This window comes from Mercenaria mercenaria, chromosome 5 (assembly GCF_021730395.1).
Source record: "Mercenaria mercenaria strain notata chromosome 5, MADL_Memer_1, whole genome shotgun sequence".
NCBI lineage: Eukaryota > Metazoa > Mollusca > Bivalvia > Venerida > Veneridae > Mercenaria > Mercenaria mercenaria.
This window is the reverse complement of record NC_069365.1, coordinates 32,042,870-32,066,270: the sequence shown is the minus strand read 5'-3', so window position 1 is coordinate 32,066,270 and position 23,401 is coordinate 32,042,870. Positions and strand designations below refer to the sequence as shown.

Below are 23,401 nucleotides of genomic sequence, written 5' to 3'. Positions count from 1 at the left end.
ATTAGCTTTCTTTCTTGGCACTCAGCATTAAGAGGATAGTGCTAGGACTGGTCAGCCCAGTGTCAGTATAATGTGACTAGAAGGGGTATCATGTCACGTAGGTCACAGAGGTTGAACAGCAATTAGGTTTCTATTTAAGTTCTGTCTGCATGAAGTGAAATTGTTCTTTTCCTTAAGTCTCCTCTTGCAGCAAGATTAAGGATATTTGGATTCTAAGAATTCTTACCCAGAATTCACCAGATCCCACCATCCATGATGCCTATATTAAAAAAACTAAAGAGACCCCTGACGATGACTGACCTTTCACATAACTTTTTTACACTCACCCACCCTACGTCCACCCAACAGTAAAACATTTCAGGATCTGGACCTGTGGATAAATGCTGATTGTTGTCATTGTTTTATTGAAATGCATAGGTTAATTCTGTTCTACAGTTAAAAATGGCTTTCTATAAAGTTACTCAGTTTCATACAGTAGTGAAGAGATCAATTTGATAAGAAAAAATCTGCAGCACTCGGTAGTATGGTATTTCATGCAGAGTATGTTATTTAGAATGAAGTCTAAGAAACATTATATATATATTATGGAATAACTTTGCTAGTTTTCTAGAGAGAATTTGTACTGTTTAGCTCAGGATCTACTGTGTTTAATTTTCAATGAAGATTTGTTCTTGTGACAATTTGATCATTGCCATTGTATTAGGGTCATCTGAGTCATGCTGGAAGTTTACCTTCCATTTAGTATGTAAAAGAATCATAGAAAATCAAATCAGGTAACTTAAACAATGAAATATTGAAAAGGTGTTAAACTGAGGTCCATAACAACTAGTCACCTCTTGAAAGTATATCAATTATAACTTGTTATTCAAAGTGAAGTCTGTGCATGGAACTTCATAGAGGCACAGTTTATGCTAGTCAAGATCTAGGTTTGGTTTTATTTCGTGTGAGTTTTGTCAGTGTCACATGAGATCTGTCTCGCATCATGTTTTTTCTTTTAAATATATGTAATTGTTCCTGAGAAAATTATACTATTAAAAGTTGCTATGTAGAGGCATGGTGTACTGGGCTGCCTGGTCGGTGCTTGCTTCTTGTACTTTGGTAAAGTCTTTTTCATACAACTTCATTGTGCTCTGTCCTGCTGACCTTCTTGCTGATATAAGGAGTATTTCTGTTGTATTACACTCATACTGTCATGTAGTATTTATTTACATCGAAAAGAGATGTTACTTTTCTTATGATGTTATTTTCATTATTTATTTATTGTCATCCTTTATTTTTATGTTCATTGCTGTGATATCCATATGTCTGTTTGTGTTGTAAATTATACTGTAAATCATAAAAAAGAACAGCTGCAAAATGATCAGTATTTTTACTGTTGCAAACTGTCTGCTTACTTGAAATATTTATTGACTTTTAGTTTAATAAGAGGGATTAAAAATGAGAATATAGTAGCATCTTTTTAAGTTTGCTTCTTAACTATTAAGTAGTAATGAAAAGCATGACTGAAATGAATGATGCAGTATGATAGTTTTTTTTGATTATCTTATAATAAAATTGAGCCATAAATTCTTTACAAATATTTTAGCCATTTTGTTAAGAAATTTATCTGCAAAGTGTTTCATGTAATATTTTCCAGCCCTCCGCAGGCATGATGTGCCTAGCTTGGCATTGGCTCTGCCTGTGATTCCTCTAGTTTGGGGTTACTGATAATATTTTCTTATTCAGAATTCTCGTGAAGAGGTGATCACAGCTACAGCCTATCTAGATTTGTTTTTACGGAAGATTTCTGAGCCATGTCTTGTGAAAGCTTTCTTGATGTTCATCTTCACTGAAAAGAATGATGAAATTGTTATCTTAGATTCTCTTATCACTAGAATCAACAGCAGCTCCAAGGTAGGAAAATTAAGATCCCATATCACTAGAATTAACAGCAGTTCCAAGGTAGGACAATTAAGATCCCATATCACTAAAATCAACAGCAGCTCCAAGGTAGGACAATTAAGATCCCATATCACTAAAATCAACAGCAGCAGCTCCAAGGTAGGAAAATTAAGATCCCATATCACTAAAATCAACAGCAGCAGCTCCAAGGTAGGAAAATTAAGATCCCATATCACTAAAATCAACAGCAGCAGCTCCAAGGTAGGACAATTAAGATCCCATATCACTAAAATCAACAGCAGCAGCTCCAAGGTAGGACAATTAAGATCCCATATCACTAAAATCAACAGCAGCAGCTCCAAGGTAAGACAGTTAAGATCCCATATCACTAAAATCAACAGCAGCAGCTCCAGGGTAGGACAGTTAAGATCCCATAACACTAAAATCAACAGCAGCAGCTCCAAGTTAGGCAGTTAAGATCCCATAACACTAAAATCAATAGCAACAGCTCCAAGGTAGGACAATTAAGATCCCATATCACTAAAATCAACAGCAGCAGCTCCAAGGTAGGACAATTAAGATCCCATATCACTAAAATCAACAGCAGCTCCAAGGTTGGACAATTGCAGTCTTTTTGACTAGATTCAACCGCAGCTGCGAAATCTCAGCCTCGGTATTTTTAAGCATACATTAAATTGAATCAGTAGAATCAATAGTATCTTTAAGGTTTTTAAAATCTTAGATGACTCATTCATGTTTAAGTACAAAATGTAGTTTTATTCAAAATATTCTGCCTTTGTTTCATTTCAGCTGTGCCTTGTATCGTTGTCCCTATTCTACACATTGATAGATCTCAACTGTGAAGATGCTATGTTTGATCTCGTCTTCAGGTAACATAAAAATAATAACAAGAGGGCCAAGATGGCCCTAGGTCGCTTAACTGAGAAACGCACTATAATAGTGTAAACATGTTTGACCAAAGGATTTCATGGAAACAAATATTCTGGCCAATTTTTATCAGAATTGGACCAAAAATGTGGTCTCTTGAGTTTAAACAAGTATTTTATTTGATGTGACCTAGTGACCTAGTTTTTTACGCCAGATGACCCATATTCAAATTTGACTTAAATTTCATCAGTGCAATCATTCTGACCAAATTTTATGAAGATCAGTTGAAAAATACAGCTTCTGTCGCACACACGGGGTTTTTTTTTTCTTTAGTTGACCTAGTGACCTCCTTTTTGACACAGATGACCCATATTCAAACTTGACCTAGATTTCATCAAGGCAATCATACTGACCAAATTTCATGAAGATCAGTTGAAAAATACAGCCTCTATCGCATACACAAGGTTTTTCTTTGATTTGACCTAGTGACCTGTTTTTGACCCCAGATGACCCATCATCTAACTTGACCTAGATTTCATCAATGCAATCATTCTTACCAAATTTCATGAAGATCAGTTGAAAAATACAGTCTCTATCACATACACAAGGTTTTTCTTTGATTTGACCTAGTGACCTAGTTTTTGACCCCAGATGACCCATATTCCAACCTGCCCTAGATTTTATCAAGGCAATCAATCTGACCAAAATTCATGAAGATCAATTGAAAAATACAGCCTCTATCACATACACAAGGTTTTTCTTTGATTTGACCTAGTGACCTAGTTTTTGTCCCCAGGTGACCAATTTTCAAACTTTGCCTAGATTTTATCAAGATTATCATTCTTACAAAATTTCATGAAGATCAGTTGAAAAATACAGCCTCTATCGCATACACAAGGTTTTCCTTTGATTTGACCTAGTGACCTACTTTTTGACCCCAGATGACCCATATTCAAACTTGACCTAGATTTCATCAAGGCAATCATTCTGGCCAAAATTCATGAAGATTAATTGAAAAATACAACCTCTATCACATACACAAGGTTTTTCTTTGATTTGACCTAGTGACCTAGTTTTTGACCCCAGATGAACCATTTTCGAACTTAGCCTAGATTTCATCAAAGAAATAATTCTGACCAAAATTCATGAAGATTAATTGAAAAATACAGCCTCTATCGCATACACAAGGTTTTTCTTTGATATGACCTAGTGACCTAGTTTTTGACCCTAGATGACCCATTTTCGAACTCGGCCTAGATTTCATCAAGTTAATTATTCTGACCAAATTTCATGAAGATCAGTTAAAAAATACAGCCTCTATCGCATACACAAGCTAAATGTTGATGGACGCCAGACGACAGAAGCCGGACATCGAGCGATCAGAAAAACTCACCTGAGCATTGCTCAGGTGAGCTAAAAATAAATATGATAAGCTTTCTTCATGTGTTTCTTCAGCGGAAAGATGAAAATCAAACTTTTTTGTGCAATGTTGGATTGTTGGCTTTAAGGAATGATGAAGGAGGTTGGAGCCTCTTTTTTCAGGTGCCTTTGGGGAAACAAGAAAGCCTTTTTTGACCATATATTGTTGAATTGTATGGGTTAATTTAGCAAGAAATGGGTCTTGTTGGAAAAAGAATGTCTGAAGAGTGGTATTTTCTGTTCTTGAACATACTTCATTTTTAGCTCGACTATTCAAAGAATAAGTAGAGCTATCCTACTCACCACGGCGTCGGCGTTACACCTTGGTTAAGTTTTTCGTACCAGTCCACATTTTGACAAAGTCTTTTGAGATAAAGCTTTGAAACTTTCAACACTTGTTTACCAACACCATGGCCAGTTATAGGCAAGAGCACATAACTCCATCAAGGATTTTGGCTGAATTATGGCCCCTTTTGACTTAGAAGTCATGGTTAAGTTTTTCGTACCAGTTCATATTTTGACAAAGTCTTTTAAGATAAAGCTTTGAAACTTTCAGCACTTGTTTACCATCACCATGTCCAGTTGTAGGCAAGAGTACATAACTCCATCAAGGATTTTGGCTGAATTATGGCCCCTTTCGACTTAGAAATCTTGGTTAAGTTTTTCGTACCAGTTCGTATTTTGACAAAGTCTTTTGAGATAAAGCTTTGAAACTTTCAACACTTGTTTACCATCACCATATCCAGTTATAGGCAAGAGTACATAACTCCATCAAGGATTTTGGCTGAATTATGGCCCCTTTTGACTTAGAAATCTTGGTTATGCTTTACGTACCAGTTCATATTTTTTGTAAAGTGTTTGACATAATATTATGTCTTTGAAACTTTTATCACCTGTTTAGTATAACAATCTCTATCTGTAGGAAAGAGTACATAACTCTGTCATCTATTTTGGCTGAATTATGGCCCTTTTTGGACTTTGAAATTGGTTCTGTTTTCATACAAGTCCACGTTTTGTCAAAACTATTTGACATATGGCTTTTAAACTTTGAACGCTTGTTTATCATTATGATTTCCATCTGTAGGCAAGAGTACATAACTATTTTGACTGAATTATGGCCCTTTTTGGACTTTGAAATTGGTTCATACATTGCCATTTAGTGCAAGACTTATCGAAATCAAAGAAATACAGGAACATTGTTTATCTAATCTATTTATTTCTTTTGTCTGAATATCTGTGGAAATATTTTGACCCTATTCTTCAATCAATTCTTCAAATAGTCGAGCGCGCTGTCATCAGACAGCTCTTGTTATTGCTTTAATATAGAGTTAGTATTATTTTGCTATGTTGTTGATAGTAAGTTATTTGGAATAACAGAGAATCTTTTAGTATTTTCTAAGAAGGTAAAGTAAAGTTTCTTGTTTAACGCGGGTAGTTGATGAAAGTCTCCACCAGGAATGGATGGAACAACTTATTTCCAGCCGAGCCCACGGCAGGTGTCATATTTGCCTCCCCAGCATCCATTCTTGGCCGATACCGCTGGAAACAGTACCAATTTAAGTAAATCACCCAGCACTGAACACTAGTCTGAATATCAGCTGCGACCGGGAATCAAACCAGGACTGCTGGCATTGTAGTCCAACCTGCTAACAACTGCGCCTATGATTCCCTTTTTGTGACTTGTAATTTCATACATTTAGAATGAGTTATTTATAACTTAGGGAAGAGTATAAAATCTCAGTCCTCTGTGATCAAGTGCTTGATTTCTGCTGCATCCCTGTCATATGACCTCCATAATGTCTGTTTTTATGAATTCAATAAGAGATATTTGGAACAGCTAATTTTGTGAATTCCTTTACAGGTACCTGATACCATGTACCCATGTGATGATCAGTCAACGGCGATCTGTCAGAGATCATGACATCTATTGTAGAAGTGCCGAAAAGTTCCTTTCTCTCAGACCTACCTGTTGCCTACCTGAGATAGACAGCCCAAAACACAAGTAAACTATGCATTGCACATTTTCCTTTCGATATTGTGGTTCATTTTGTGCATTCATGTAGTCATTATAGAGTCTTCTTTTATCATAATATGGCTTAAAATATCTGTTATCTCTATAATAATGTAATGTTTGCAACAGTTTAATAAGCTGACTGATCTTGACATTTTAATGTTGTTTGAGCAATTTTGAAAGATATGTTAGTGTCAGGGTATTTATGATTATTTTCATTCTGCTTTACAGCCAATTTTATTAGAGGCTTTTCCTTAAAATTTTAGTTTTTAAAAAGTTCATATTTATTGAAAATAATTACATGACTGAATTTTCTAAGTCTTCTGTCAACTTTAACCTTTAGCCTGCTGGTGGCAAGTAATTCTGCCTTTGCGACCAGTGCAGACCAAGATCAGCCTGCACATCTGTGCAGGCTGATCATGGTCTACACTGTTTGCTATTAAGCCAGAATAAATGGTATTGCCCAAATTGAATGGTGGACCAGTCCATTTTAGAAATTTAGCAGGCTAAAGGTTAAAGCAGGAAAATCATGTCATGACTTTAACAGTGAGTATGATCATAAATATCCTGGTACTAAAAGTTTGCATTTCAGTTTTTATGCTTTCTTTGTTGTGTTTGGATAAATTCTCTAAGACTTGACAACTCTTGATAGTTATAAAATTGTTGATGTTGTTTTTTTTCATTTTCTACATGTTTTGTTTAGATTCAAAACTAAAGTTAGCAACGGGTATGTTAAATACAGTTGATTTGAGCGTTTCCCTATTCTAAAGCACACTTATATTTCATTCAAGCAAAATGTTCACCTAATCAAAAAGTACTTTAAACTATCCATGCATTATTTTGATCTTTCGTACATGCACCTGAAAAGAAGCATATACTATTTAAATTTGTTTTTGTTTAAACTTAGTTTAAGGTGGTTATGCAAATAATCAAGCTCATGACTCTTCTGTTTTTTTTCCTTAGTTTAAGTATATTCTGAAATTTTGGAAAAATCATGAGTTAATCAAATTCTGTATACCGGTAGTAGAAAAACTACCAGTCCAAACATGCAGAACTACTTTAATGAAGTTTTTCTTAGTAATGTCTGGTTAGATCAGTCTGACTTGAAGAAAAAAGGTCATAAGTTAAATTCATTTCTGTGTGCTTCGGAGATCATTTATCCAGTTTTCAATCCTCCAGCCCAGTTTCATACTGGCAAGATATGGTATTAATGTCAAAGAAAACAAACTAGATGCATGGACTTATTAACAGCAGAGCTTAACTGAGCCCACCAGGCAGGCATAAGCAGTATAATCTTTGATAACAATAGTGGTGAACATTTTGTTTCATTAAATGGTACCTGGTCATTGCATACTGATTGTTTACTGAAGCAAGTGCTATGTTACTTTTATTCTATGTGTATAGCATGACAACTTCCTACAGCTAAGGAAATAGATGTAATGCAGGTGCTTTAGATTGTTTGTAGGTGGTATAGGAAAAATGGAAGTTATATAGTAAATTTATGGAATTCTTTGGCTGAATAGGAAACAGAAAAAAACAAAATCATCAAAAAAAAGCAACAATGCATGCATTGGCACAGTGAAAATTATGTGTGTTTACTGTGCAGTGGTAAGGTATCATAGATGATTTGGGATGATAGCACTGGAGTTTGGTTATGATGCACAGAATGACTAGAAGCATGAATGATCTAACTGAACTTGTAAATTTGTATCATTCTGCTAAGTTTGAGTGAGATATGTCTGATGTAAGAATTTCTTACTTATATAGTGTTACAAAATTTTGAAAAAAAAAATATGATGAAAATGAGTTCCCAGCAAGTTTTGAAAACATTGGGGTTGCTTGTAGGGCCAACAGTGTCAAGGTCACAGCTGTTAAGAAAAAGAAAAAAAAACACTGTCAACTTGATAACTTGAGATGGGATAGACAGATTTAAAAGAAATTGAAGCTGTAGAAATCTTATAAAGGTACAAGTGCTGAGATTGCATGTTGGGCCAGTGAAATCAATGGCACATCACTCATTAACTAGTGAAAGTTTGTTTCAAGAACAAGGCTGGCATCCATACAGGACCATTGGGTCAAAGGTCACTTTTAATAAAATTTGAAAAATGTTTTCCATCTGTAACTCCTTTTAAAATAAAGATTATAAAATGAAACTTATATTGAAGGTAACCTGTATTGAGGCAAATATTCGGATTTCTTATAAAAGTCTTCTATGTCAAGGTCACAGTAGAAAAACAAGTGTTGATTAGAAAAGATCCATTTAAATGCAGTTTTATTTCTTACAATTGTTACAATGTAAAAAATCAGGCTTTTGGATAATTTCCATGCCTTTTGTTAGCTTTTTAAGCTAAATTGCTTAGACTTAGCAAGATTATACAGTATGGGTTTGGTACACAGTGTTTCACGTAACCTGAAAAAAAACATACAAAAAAACAAGTGAGACACCAACAGCCAGGAAGTCTGAGCACCAACTTTTCTGTGTTTCAAATGAAAATCTACTTGTTTACACATATACTTGTTTAACATGTAAGATGTATGTTAAGGTTGCTATATAGATGTTTGCACAATTGTGGTATATGGTGTGTTATATGTTGTAGCCTGGGTGATCTACCTGGTCTTCCCACTAACAATTCTAACAGTCCTCGTCTACCTAAAGTATTCCGTTCTCGGAAGGATCGCAACAAAAAGCAGCTGATTAAGAGGTAACTTCTGATCGCTTAACCCGTCGACCACTTCCATATGTCCTTGACACATTGCATACTTATTCAGTGTTTGATGAAAAATTATGTATGAAAAAAAAACATAACAATTTGAGAAAAATATAATTTTAAGTATACAAAGTATAGTAGATTATTTTAGTGACATGCACTTCTTCCTCACACTGAGCAGAATTAAACTAACTCAACTGAAACTGTAGACTCTATTTACACTGATTTTTTCACTATATTTTACAGCCAAATACAGGTTGTTTCCCTTGAGCCAAAAATAGCTATATTTTTCCACTGAAATTGATATAATTTCCCATAAAGAAGGTCATATTTTCCCCTTGGAATTTTAAGAAAATGTTCTGTAACATGCATAGTGTATGCATTTTATGGAAGTTGGCGTTTATATATACTTCAACCCCAATACACTCATTTAGGTGCCAAATTCATAAAGACATTGGCATCAGTTTTTGCAAACTGGTACTCTGCCTGTTATCATTAAAATCAAATGATTTGGATTTCCCTTTTTTGAGGTTTATCATGCTATATATTCCCCTACAGGTTGTTTTGAAAAATAAAAAATCACTGTATTTGCAGAGATACTTGTAGAGAACAATTAACCTCACCTTTACTGTAGGCAAGAGCTTGTATCATAAGTGTCATTAGAACTAAGTAGTGTTACAAGGACTCAGTAGAGCTTGGATCTAGGGATCAAGTTCTGACTGGGCTCTCAGTAGAGCATGGATCTAGGGATCAAGTTCTGACTGGGCTCTCAGTAGAGCATGGATCTAGGGATCAAGTTCTGACTGGGCACTCAGTAGAGCATGGATCTAGGGATCAAGTTCTGACTGGGCTCTCAGTAGAGCATGGATCTAGGGATCAAGTTCTGACTGGGCTCTCAGTAGAGCATGGATCTAGGGATCAAGTTCTGACTGGGCTCTCAGTAGAGCATGGATCTAGGGATCAAGTTCTGACTGGGCTCTCAGTAGAGCATGGATCTAGGGATCAAGTTCTGACTGGGCTCTCAGTAGAGCATAGACAGGTTCTAGACCTGGTTGGACTGACAATAGAACATAGAGTGTGGAAAATGGTTTTGCTGGTCTAAGATTATTTTTAGATTTAGGTGTTACACTTATAAATACTTGAAATGATTGATATATGCTAAACATTTTCATGAAGAAACATCATGAATCCTCTTGAATGACATTTTTTATTCATCCAATTTGAAAGAAAAAAACATAAAAAAGAATAAACAATCCCTTTTTCCTGCAATTGCCCTATCTATTGCACTATTTGGCTTTTTGATCTGCAGATAAGAACAAAACTGGAGCATTTCTGATTGCAAACAGGGAAGATACATGTGCCCACTTTCTGTGCTTATATTATCAGCTTATTACTGTTATGATAAGGCTATTATGATGGTGTTTTATTTATATATATTAATATTTTACTTTCAATTTGATTTTGTTAATTTGCCAAAATAATGTATTATTTGATTTGAAGTTAAAAATATAATCCTTAAAACATGCAAATTTCTTGCAAAGTGCAGTTCATTTTCTATTTAAACATGGCATTCATAGTGAATGTTTATAAATAGCAGGAATAAAAGAAGTTAAATGTTTTCAAGCATTGTTGCACTATTTAATAATGTTTATATGGGCAGTTACTGTGGTCAATTAATTTTATGAGCACAAAATTTCATGCTTTGGGCCAGAACAGCTATTTGTGGGGATATGAATTTTTTAGTGAAATAGATAAAATTTTACTTGTTTGTTGGCAAAAATTTGATCCACAAAATCCACAAAAATTAATCCTCCAGGAATATTTAATATTTTACATTATTGTAAATTTTGCACATGTAAATTTTCTATTATCAGTGAGCCTGTAGTTGATCAAGTGAGCACGGCTTTTCCTCCCGGCACTTTTGGAAGCAAGTTGGAACATTTTGAGACAACTTACTTAGAATATCTGCAAGAAGCCCGTGTACGACTCAAGAAATGTAACCAGGCATGTCGAACGTGGCAGTATTTGTATGATGGTGAAAACCCAGCTCCGACTTGTTTAGGTGCAGATGTAGGGAACGTTTCCCATGTTTTAAATATTTCTGTTTCTGACTCAAATTTACATCAGAGGGATGTAAATAGAAGTAGTGTAAGTGATGAGGAAAGGGAGAGACATGTTACTGATAGTATCAAAAGTGGTCAGATCAGGGGTCAGATAGGAAAACATAAAATTGTACAGATCAATGCTAGCAGCTGTGATAGTAGTGTAGAACATACTGACTTTAATTCATCTGAAAGTGCAATAGCAAGAAGTGATATTGAGAAAAATGAGATTCTTCAGAAAAGAAATATGGCCAGTTATAGAGAAACATTTACTTCTGATAAAGAATTAATGCAGTTTTTGGATGAAAGTGGGAGTCCTTCGGATAAGTCTGTTTCTTTGGAGGAGAGTGTTAAATGTTTAGATACTCTTTTATCTTGTGTCTCTGCTTCAATTTCACGAACTTCAACACCGAGAAAAGATTTGAGTAATGAAGCTACACTGGACAGTAATTTTGGAGAGGAAAATGAAATGAGTACAGTATATTATGATTGTGAAACATCACAAAATGAGGCTGAAGACGTGTTCAAATCCATTAATGAAACTTCATACGACATCATTGATGATCCAACCAAGAGTAAAATCAACAATGCAACAGAGTTTGAAATTGTAGATTCACAGAGTTTAAACAATAACAATGTCTCAAGTAAATCCAAGAACATGACTTCATTTGTTGATATAACATCGGAACCAGACCAGAGTGTCTTACAACCAAAAAATCAGGAAAGAACGAATGAACTTGATATAGAAAAACTTGATGATGATGCTCTAAATATTGTTGATGATCACTATAAGGCCCAGGTTAAGAGTGGTATTCTAGTGACAAAATCAATAGAAAAAGATGCAACTGAGTCTTCTCATGAGCAGAAAGACTTACCAAAGGGAGATAAGTCTGTAAGGTTTGCAGCGGATGCCTCCTCGGCACCCAATCTACTGGAGTTTTCATCTCCGTCTGTTCTTGGTGTAGGCATGACATCTGTTAGACAGTCAACTACTCCAAATATCGGTAAGCAGGATATTATGGTTTATAACTTCCAGATAAAAGGAGTATTAATATTCCTTTTCCTGTTTCACTTGTGTCTTTTGACTTTTCTGCAAATGCTACAGAAAATGAAGTATAAGAATACGGCCAGAACTGGTGTTTATTAACTTTTTTCTAAGCTATTAATTCTAAGTAAAAGTAAAGAAAGAAATATCATAACCAAAAGCTTCCAGTACCATGTAGAAAGCACCGATTCTTGCAGGACCCATTAACTGTCAACTAAAGAAACATCTTTTAATGCTTATATTAACTGTGTTTAAGGATCCTATTACAGAACCATGTTTGATGGCTGTTCTCTAAAAACATAATTCTGTTATGAGACCATTTTAAAGATGATATTGTTAATGCTATTTTCTAAAGATATGACTATGTAACAGGATAATTATATTGCCTATATTTTTACTCATATTCTCTAAAGACATGGTTCTACAAAAGGACAATTATGATGTCTATATTGTTACTGCTGTTCTCTAAAAACATGATATTGTTGCAGGACAATATTAATGACTATATTGTAATTCCTATTCTCTATAGACATGATTCTGTAACAGGACTATTTTAATAGCTGTATTGTTACTGTCATTTTATCTTGACATGATTCTATTATAGTACAGTGTTGTTACTGTCATTTTACATAGACATGATTCTATTACAGTAATGTTTTTGGCGACAGTGTTGTTACTGTCATTTTACATAGACATGATTCTATTACAGGACTGTTTTTGGTGGCAGTATTATTACTGTCATTTTATATAGATATGATTCTATTACAGGACTGTTTTTAATGGTGGTGTTGTTGATATTATAATTTATAGGGACCAATTTTAATGGCTGTATTGTTAATTTTATTGCAGGACCATTTTTGATGGCCGTATTGTTGAAACTTGAGGGAATGATGCAGAACTCTCTTCCTGTCAACCTGATGCTGACTGGGCTGATTTCTAGACTTGCTGTATATAGACAGCCCCTTTTGAGGTCCTTCTTGCTCAACAACAGCCTTGTTTTCCAACCAACTGTCAAGTCTCTTGTTCAGGTATATTGATTTTCCTTTTAACAGTTGAAAAACTCTCCTGCATCAAAACTGCAGATTTTACAATACTGGTCTGATCAGATTCATCATGTTTCTGTTTCCAGCTAGACTAGCTGTGTGGAAAATTGTCAAAACTTTATGGGGTCATTTATCATCTGTTCTTAATTCTTTTACAGTAATTTATAGACGCACTTTTACATTAACCTTTAGCATGTTAAATTTCTAAAATGGACTGGTCCATCATTCAGTTTGGGCAGTAACTCTTCTTATTCAAAGGGGTATTCACTGAAAATTTACTGACTGAATAGCAGTTAGTAGAGACCACGATCAGCCTTCACGGACGTGCAGGCTGATCTTTATCTGCATTGGTTGCAAAGGCACAGCAGGCTAAAGGTTAAGATACTCAACATACAGACTTAGCTCCCTTTGACCAGTACCAAAAACAGGCCTGTAAATATTGGAACGTTCTAGGAATGGGAAGATTAAAGGGCATGATATATTTTATAGTTTATAAGAATGAGAATTGGTATAATTTCTTCACTATTCATAGTTATGTACATGTTACCTTATTGTATCTGTTATTTCTCTTCCTCTGTGTACAGGTGTTGACAAGTGTGAGACAGAAAGTAGATCATTATTCTTACACTGTGCAGAATTTTGAGGCTCTTTTACTGAGAGCTCGCAGAACTCTTGCACAAAGGGAGGGTCTGTTACCAGAGAGGGGTCAATCATTGACCCCTAGTCCTGAATTAGTCCACAACAAATTGAGGGCTTCAACAGTCACAGAAATTCCATCTAAAGGTGAGATATAATTATTAAAACAAATTTGAAAAACATTGTAATTAGAAGTTTTTACTGCTGTAAGAAAACTTAGAAAGAATTGACTTTGTTAACGTAACTTAAAATGAAAATGATCTCACTTAAGATAAGCCCAGATGGTAAATTCTGGCCAAGGAGTTCCTGTTTGATCCACCTATTAGTAATTGGTAACAAGTTTTTTTTGTCAATTCCCCATCATTTTTCAAGCTCCAGATTACTTTATAAAAGTCTTCCAAGGGTGGTGGTAAGATCTTTTTGAGTTTTAAAAAATTCTTTAATATCAATTTCATGGCCAAAATATTAACTTTCTCAATGTAAAATTAAAGCAAAGTCGCAATTTCCATAAAAAAAGAATGTACAAGATATTTACTAAAGTTTTGCATAGAAATGTCGCTTTTGTGTTAAGATATCCTTCAAGTTTTATGATAGCCTGTTCACAAACAAAATATAAAAAAAAAATGAATTAAAAAAACATGCTGACGAAAATGACTGAAATGCAATGGTTTCACCCATCAATATCATCTTTGTGCCCCCCATGAGTGGTGGGGGCATTATAGATTTGCTCTTGTCCTTGCGTCCGTCCGAAGTTCGTGACGCGCCTAGCTCAAAAAGTATTTGATATAAATTGATGAAACCTTGCATGAGTCTTTATCATGATATGAACCTGCGCACCTTCTATTTTTCGTCTGGCTCCGCCCCCTATTTTTAGAGTTATGGCCCCTGAAATAGTAAAAAATGCACATTTTCACCTTGTGACACGCCTAGCTCAAAAAGTATTTGATATAAATTGATGAAACCTTGCATGAGTCTTTATCATGATATGAACTTGCGCACCTTCTATTTTTCGTCTGACTCCGCCCCCTATTTTTAGAGTTATGGCCCCTGAAATAGTCAAAAATGCACATTTTCACCTTGTGACACGCCTAGCTCAAAAAGTATTTGATATAAATTGATGAAACCTTGCATGAGTCTTTATCATGATATGAAATTACACACCTCCTATTTTTCATCTGGCTCCGCCCCCTATTTCTAGAGTTATGGCCCCTGAAATAGTCAAAAATGCACATTTTCACCTTGTGACGCGCCTAACTCAAAAAGTATTTGATATAAATTGATGAAACCTTGCATGAGTCTTTATCATGATATGAACTTGCGCACATACTATTTTTCATCTGGCTCCGCCCCCCATTTTTAGAGTTATGGCCCCTGAAATAGTCAAAAATGCACATTTTCACCTTGTGACACGCCTAGCTCAAAAAGTATTTGATATAGATTCATGAAACCTTGCATGAGTCTTAATCATGATATGAACTTGCGCATCTCCTATTTTTAATGTGGGTCCGCGCTCTATTTCTAGAGTTATGGCCCCTGAAATAGTCAAAAATGCACATTTTCACCTTGTGACACCCCTAGCTCAGAAAGTATTTGATATAAATTGATGAAAACCTTGCATGAGACTTTATCATGATATGAACTTGCGCACCTACTATTTTTCATCTGAGCCCGCCACCTATTTTTAGAGTTATGGCCCCTGATATAGTCAAAAAATGCACATTTTCACCTAATTATGTGCCTAACTCAGAAAATATTTAATGTAAATTCATGAAACCTTGCTTGAGTCTTTATCATAATGTGACCTTGCACACTTGGCATTCTTCTTGAGAATTCTAGCATTTATTACAGAGTTATGTCCCATGAAATAGCCAAAATAGTGGATATTTTGTTTCTGATGCTCATAGCTCAAAAAGTATATGGTATAGAATAATGAATCCTTCTCATATTTTTTTTTTGAGGCTATACCCCATTCAGACTGCAAACATTTGAATTATTTCACCTTATTTGTGACAAATGTACCAGTGGGGGGCACACCCTGTGTCCTACAGACACATTCTAGTTGAGGATAAATTTAAAACTTTATCAAGAAAATTAAAAAGTTCCTATTACCACTCTCAGAGTTCTTTAGAATGGAATATCAGTGGTAAATGTATTGTCTTATATTTGAACAGGGAAAACCTTTTCATGGTAAAGGTTTATCAAACAGTAGTCAGTTAAAGTTAGTATTTAACTGCTCAACAATGTCTGTAGTGGGAACAATTATTGTATATATTGAATGCAATGAAGTTGTACCTATCTGGTCAAAAATGTCCATAGTGGAGACAATAACTGGTAATATTGAATACAGTGAAGTTTTATTTTATGATGAAAACATAGCATATTTTCTAACAGATGGATCTATTGCTTTACAGAAAAACGTCACAGAACTTTATCAGAACTACTTTTTCGACGAAACCCAAACGATAAGAAAATGGGGTCAGCTTCAAGTGCTAAAGGTGCAAAGTTAGAAATTCTTGCCGGAAACAAGGGAATGCGATACATTAATCGTAAACAAGAAGAAAAACGAGAGCAGCAGGTTGAATCAGTGAAAACTCGCAACGCTGTATACTGTGCAATTGTACTTGAAGAATTTGTAAAAGAACTAGCGGCTTTATCCCAGGAACATGCTTTGCTAATAGATGAGGATGAATGGTGTGAGAGGTGATTACTGGTCAAATGATTTCTTCAAATATGGCTATATATCTATATTTTTATCTTATGTGCAAGTGGAAGAATTTGTATTAGGTTCAATTTACTTTTTACAGACATTGGATATATTACATATTAAAACAGAGTTATCAGTAAGAATAAAAATGTGAGGCCAGATAACTTAATATTTTTGTGCTTACCTGTTCTTGCCAATATTTGTTTGTGACTCGTCACTTTTATCAGAGTTTGTCTCGAACAGAAAAGAAAATTCTTGATTGTTCAGATCATGTCAACTTAAACAGTTTTTGTTTTGTTTTAAGAATATATATAATATTATAATATTAAAAAGAGAAGTACTTGCTTCAGATTAGAAACTTATTTAAGCACTTTAAAGATAGTTTGACAACTAATCTGTTTGTATAAAGTGAATGAACAGTTTATTGTAAAACATTTGAAGAGTAAGTAATTAGCACATCTGGTAATTATGTAATCCAAAATTTGAAGGTTAAAAGATCTTTTGTTCCGCAGAAAAATAAATGTAAAGGTTTCCTAGGGATTACTTGAAAAAATAATTACTTTTCTTTCAACAATCCCATCAAATATATTAAATTTTATATTGACCTTCAGTTAATGGAGAATGATGATGCTTTAATCTTCAAGACTTCCAGTTACCTCTGTTGCATGTGTTGTTACAATGAAATCTAATATATTAAGGGGACATAATTATTTGGGTTGGGGGCAGCTTATTGCCATGTATCAGCTTTACATATTTAGTTTATATTTTATCCAGTCTAAATGGCCATCTTTATAGGTATTTTATGATAAGTTTTATGCATCAGGTAAAACATAAATTGGCAACAAATATGAATGCTTGTTCCTGTCTATTTTGGATGTTGGCATTGAATATAGCTAAGCTTAGCACTGTTAGCTTTATACAATCTTCAGGTAGCCACAGCTATTTCTATATTTTACATCTAAGGGACATGGGAAGCAATATTTTCTGGAGTGAAAATGTAAGATCTGGTGTTCACACAAGAAAGATGCTTGATCTTAACATGTAAGACAACAGATTTTCTTTTGCATGCTTTCAATAGTTTAAATCAAATTTTGTTTATTTGAAATCTTTACTCTGTGAAATTATATGATTATTTCACACTTTTTTCAGTAACTCACAAAAAAACACGTTTATAAAATGACACAGTTTTATGTTGTATGTATAAGTTCTTTATGTCCTGTATTCAGCATCTTTGAAGGCTAAATGAAATAATAAATTAGTTTTTTCAGAGTTTGTGCAATTGTAAAAATTCCCATTTTTCGTATAATTTATTGTCATTGCTGAAAACCAGTATTTTAGGAAATCTGATGATAAAAAAATATTTAAAATTAATGTAATATGATATCAGTTAAAGTTTAAAAAGAATTCAGATGTTATCAATTGTTTTTGCTTGTATTTGGGACATTTTTTCCCCATCAAAAGTCACATTAACACCATTTAGGTAATATGATATGGCAACTGACTAGCCTTCAATTTGTGCAGGGGTGGGGGGGGGGGGGGGGGGGGAGTCAACCAGCCTCTCTTCTGGTAAAGTCAAGAAATTTGGGTTTATATTCTGTTTTAATGCTGTCTTTGTTTAAAAATGTGACTAGAAAAATATTTTTAAAAAGCTTGGGTATTAAAACAATGGAGCTAAGATGTGAGCATTGTTAATCTAGTGATAATTGCATTTTAGGCCGATTTACGCTTTATGAAAAGCATGAGATATGAGAGTAAGTAAAGAAATTCCAGGCTTATTTTGTTTCCATTAATCAGCTTTGAAAACTAGATTTTAGTTTATTTAGCCTTAAAGATGATTTTGTGATTAAAGTACTTGCTACCTATATGATATTCAGGAGTTGTGATTTGTACTTTTATGTTAAGTTAAAGAAAATGTTTTACTCTGTGTCATTGCTTCGTTACCTGATCTAAATCAGCTTGTTTTATAACTTACATAGGAAACATCTGTATTTTTATTATAGTGGAATTGTACTGATTTTATTTTTAGCTCACCTGTCACAAAGTGACAAGGTGAGCTTTTGTGATCGCGCGGTGTCCGTCGTCCGTCGTCCGTCCGTCCGTCCGTCCGTCTGTGCGTCCGTCCGTCCGTAAACTTTTGCTTGTGACCACTCTAGAGGTCACATTTTTCATGGGATCTTTATGAAAGTTGGTCAGAATGTTCATCTTGATGATATCTAGGTCAAGTTCGAAACTGGGTCACATGCCATCAAAAACTAGGTCAGTAGGTCTAAAAATAGAAAAACCTTGTGACCTCTCTAGAGGCCATATATTTCATGGGATCTTCATGAAAATTGGTCAGAATGTTCACTTGATGATATCTAGGTCAAGTTCGAAACTGGGTCACGTGCCGTCAAAAACTAGGTCAGTAGGTCTAAAAATAGAAAAACCTTGTGACCTCTCTAGAGGCCATATATTTCACAAGATCTTCATGAAAATTGGTCAGAACGTTCACCTTGATGATATCTAGGTCAAGTTCGAAAGTGGGTCACGTGCCGTCAAAAACTAGGTCAGTAGGTCAAATAATAGAAAAACCTTGTGACCTCTCTGAAGGCCATATTTTTCATGGGATCTGTATGAAAGTTGGTCTGAATGTTCATCTTGATGATATCTAGGTCAAGTTCGAAACTGGGTCACGTGTGGTCAAAAACTAGGTCAGTAGGTCTAAAAATAGAAAAACCTTATGACCTCTCCAGAGGCCATATATTTCACAAGATCTTCATGAAAATTGGTCAGAACGTTCACCTTGATGATATCTAGGTCAAGTTCGAAAGTGGGTCACGTGCTGTCAAAAACTAGGTCAGTAGGTCAAATAATAGAAAAACCTTGTGACCTCTCTAAAGGCCATATTTTTCATGGGATCTGTATGAAAGTTGGTCTGAATGTTCATCTTGATGATATCTAGGTCAAGTTCGAAACTGGGTCACGTGCGGTCAAAAACTAGGTCAGTAGGTCTAAAAATAGAAAAACCTTGTGACCTCTCTAGAGGCCATATATTTCATGAGATCTTCATGAAAATTGGTCAGAAGGTTTACCTTGATGATATCTAGGTCAAGTTCGAAAGTGGGTCACGTGCCATCAAAAACTAGGTCAGTAGGTCAAATAATAGAAAAACCTTGTGACCTCTCTAGAGGCCATATTTTTCATGGGATCTGTATGAAAATTGGTCTGAATGTTCATCTTGATGATATCTAGATCAAGTTCGAAAGTGGGTCACGTGCCATCAAAAACTAGGTCAGTAGGTCAAATAATAGAAAAACCTTGTGACCTCTCTAGAGGCCATATTTTTTCATGGGATCTGTATGAAAATTGGTCTGAATGTTCAACTTGATGATATCTAGGTCAAGTTCGAAACAGGGTCATGTGCGGTCAAAAACTAGGTCAGTAGGTCAAATAATAGAAAAACCTTGTGACCTCTCTAGAGGCCATACTTGTGAATGGATCTCCATAAAAATTGGTCAGAATGTTCACCTTGATGATATCTAGGTCAAGTTTGAAACTGGGTCACGTGCGGTCAAAAACTAGGTCAGTAGGTCTAAAATTATTAAAATCTTTTGACCTCTCTAGAGGCCATATTTTTAAATGGATCTTCATGAAAATTGATCTGAATGTTCACCTTGATGATATCTAGGTCACTTTCGAAACTGGGTCACGTGCGGTCAAAAACTAGGCCAGTAGGTATAAAAATAGAAAAACCTTGTGACCTCTCTAGAGGCCATATTTTTCATGAGATCTTCATGAAAATTAGTGAGAATGTTCACCTTGATGATATCTAGTTACAATTCAAAACAGGGTCACGTACCTTCGAAAACTAGGTCAATAGGTCAAATAATAGAAAAACCTTGTGACTTCTCTAGAGACCATATTTTTCAATGGATCTTCATGAAAATTGGTCAGAATTTTTATCTTGATAATATCTAGGTCAAGTTCAAAACTGGGTCACATGAGCTCAAAAACTAGGTCACTATGTCAAATAATAGAAAAAACGACGTCATACTCAAAACTGGGTCATGTGGGAAGAGGTGAGCGATTCAGGACCATCATGGTCCTCTTGTTTTAAATAGTTATCAAGTTTTAAAGATAACTGATAGTAATCATAAGTTTTAGAATTAATTTGAAGATTGGGTAAGGAAACTGCTTATAAAATCTTGCACTTTAGTTTTAAGTTTTTCATGATTTTGTATTGTTGACTACACAACACAGTTTTATCTGCTTTCTTGGATGCTATGTTCTATTCTCATTCACGTCCAGGCTTTAGAACATCACATATGTTACAGTACAAGAATTTGTGAAAACAAGGCTATTCGGCTACTAAACTTATTAATAACAGCTTTTTTTTTTTACAGAAGATCAATATGTGACAAGACTTTATGTAGTCATTTTTACTACCTCTTAGGTAAGGCAACTTAAATATACCTAGAAGGAGCAGTGATATGCGTTCTAGAGGTTGCCATGGAAACACCATTAGTATTTATTGGTCAGGAAAATACTGTGCTTAATACACTTCTATTCAGTGCCAGAGATCCTATGTGTATGTAACTGTAGTAAAAGTTAAACTTCACCAAAATGGAACAAAAATTAGTTTCTTCGCCAAATTATCTCACTTATTTGTTGTATACAACCTTACAGTTACATCTCACCTTATTTCTGCGAGGTCAGTTAATTTGAATACTATGCAACGACAGTCTTACTTCTCTAATGACACCCCTGAAGAGTAGACACCTCTACAAAGGCTGATAATTCTTTTCCTTTAACCCTTACCATGCTAAATTTCTATAATGAACTTGTCCATCTTTCAGTTTGGACAGTACCATTAACTGTTAAAAGGGGTGCTTACCAAAAAGAAACTGAATGGTGAACAGTGCAGATCTTGATCAGACTGCATAGATGTAAAATAAGTTTACATAGGCAAATTAATTACATGGTTATGATTTAGGTGAAAGTTTTGCTATGCAACCAGAAAAAGTCAGTTTGGCAATAAGACTTTGTATGGCCCTTATTTTACACGACAGGGACAAAAAATGAAAATAAGGTGTGAAACTTCAGAATTATGTGTAGCTTTCTCTGCTAGTATTCTTTGTTCTCTAAATAGATTGAATTTGTTGATCAATGAATGAAACCATTCCTTTGCATAAAGTAAACACCATTTTATTTTATAACATTTTATAATTATTTTAATGAAAGATAAAAGTTCTTTGTAGAGTGCAATACATTTTAATTGTCATGAATTATTCTGTACAAGTTAAATATTTTTCCCTTTGTATGTAATTTTTAGCACTTTGAAGCTGATTTTTAGGTACAAAGTTTATTCAGATTTTATATCTAGGACATTCTTCTGATTTATTCTGTATTTTATATTAAACAAGAATAATTGAATTTTCTGAAATGTAAATACATGAATGTTTTAAACAGTTACGTTTCATCACTATTTTGGAATTTTGCCCGATCAGTACATAAATTATTTGCAAGTCTTTTGTTCCTAGGTCATTGTAGATTTTAAAACTGATAAAAAAATAGAAGGGTTCAACATTTCTGTTGCTTTAAACTGTGGCTGTTGAATTCTTAAAGCCACTGCATATTTTATGTTTTTGTCCAAACTCTGCTACATCAACCATTTATCTCTGTTGAATTGCAACAGAATTTCCCCATTTTTAAACCCATTGGTGTTAGTTTTAATACGACTTTCTTGTATGCTTAAGAATACATGTTGGTTCATTTTTTTACGAATATACGAAAATTATATTTATTGTAACTTTTTATAAATGTCTGTGCAAATTGAAAGCTGTGTCCTGTTCACCTGGTAATTTTAAGTTTTCATGCTTGTGTGCATATATTTTAAAATTGGACAAACTTTTACATTTTTTGTGTAACTTATTTAACATATCAACTTATAATGTATGCACCTATTGGGGGCAGCAGGTACATATACAGTACATCCAGATATAAGGAGAACTTAAAAAACTACAGAGTTGTTAATACAACATATTAAGAACATTGAAAATAGAGCATACCGGGAGTATAAATGCATGGGTTTTCTATGAAGTCTGTTTAAAGTAGCTGCTTTGATGTAGACAATAGTGTGATGAGCTGTATTTGACAGTCTTCAGTTGATTGAATAGGGAAATCAGGACAATTATTTACTTGATTTTGTAGATTATTCATGGCATGATTATCCACAGTGTGAGATATCATTATCACTTAAATCATTTTAAAGCCAAATTGTTTAAATAATCCTTTGCGCAGGAGTTTTTTAGTCACAGTGTTGTCTATACCAGATGTCACGTTGTAACCAGCTATATATTTATGATAATTTTTACACATGGTTGTAAACCAAGCGAGACCAAATAAAGTGCAGCTTTTAGCCAGATGCACAGTCTAAGGCCAAAATATGGCCTTGTTTGTCAGTATGGTAAAGGTTTCATGTTTTTGTCCCAACAGTCATTTATTAAGTGTTTGTTTGTTTGTGGTAAACAAGAGGTGTCATTTCTTATACACGAAGCTAGATTTTTAATGCTGTTCAGTTTTATGTGTTAAGCCTGCCTGTATTTTAACGAACCAAGGACATATCTTCCTGCTATTTATTTACAGTATACATGTACTCTTTATTATAACCCTAGTCAATGTAGTATACACCGCAATAAATCACATGGAGAAACATGTTCCGTTTTTTATTGCATCCTTCTCATTTAGTTTTATGAGTTTTTTGGCTGAGTTCTCTGATTACTGATGTTTATGCCCCCCATCGAAGAAAGAGGGGTATATTGTTTTGCAGATGTCGGTCGGTCGGTATGTAGAACAATCCGTTTCCAGATGATAACTCAAGAACGCTTTGGCCTAGGATCATGAGTTGATAGCGAGGTTGGTCATGACCACCAGATGACCCCTATTGATGTTGAGATCTGTAGGTCAAAGGTCAAGGTCACAGTGA

The 23,401-nt window shown here is 34.6% G+C and overlaps 1 protein-coding gene across 8 annotated transcripts in view; it reads left to right on the top strand.

Annotated features, from left to right (window-relative positions):
- LOC123556854 (FHF complex subunit HOOK interacting protein 1B-like) overlaps nucleotides 1–23,130 on the top strand; it is a 49,843-nt gene extending 26,713 nt beyond the window's left edge. For 5 of the 8 annotated variants that reach the window (XM_045347904.2, XM_045347901.2, XM_045347900.2 and 2 more), the window contains 9 exons: nucleotides 1,726–1,893; nucleotides 2,692–2,771; nucleotides 6,050–6,190; nucleotides 6,903–6,926; nucleotides 8,797–8,901; nucleotides 10,782–12,013; nucleotides 12,904–13,082; nucleotides 13,682–13,880; nucleotides 16,145–23,130. In XM_045347904.2, the coding sequence (XP_045203839.2) occupies nucleotides 1,726–1,893; nucleotides 2,692–2,771; nucleotides 6,050–6,190; nucleotides 6,903–6,926; nucleotides 8,797–8,901; nucleotides 10,782–12,013; nucleotides 12,904–13,082; nucleotides 13,682–13,880; nucleotides 16,145–16,437 (2,421 nt within the window). In that variant the 3' untranslated portion in view covers nucleotides 16,438–23,130. The remainder of the gene's footprint in view (nucleotides 1–1,725; nucleotides 1,894–2,691; nucleotides 2,772–6,049; nucleotides 6,191–6,902; nucleotides 6,927–8,796; nucleotides 8,902–10,781; nucleotides 12,014–12,903; nucleotides 13,083–13,681; nucleotides 13,881–16,144) is intronic. The other 3 variants (XM_053543100.1, XM_053543102.1, XM_053543103.1) reach the window with 3 other exon arrangements.
- The last annotated feature ends 271 nt before the right edge of the window (nucleotides 23,131–23,401 follow it).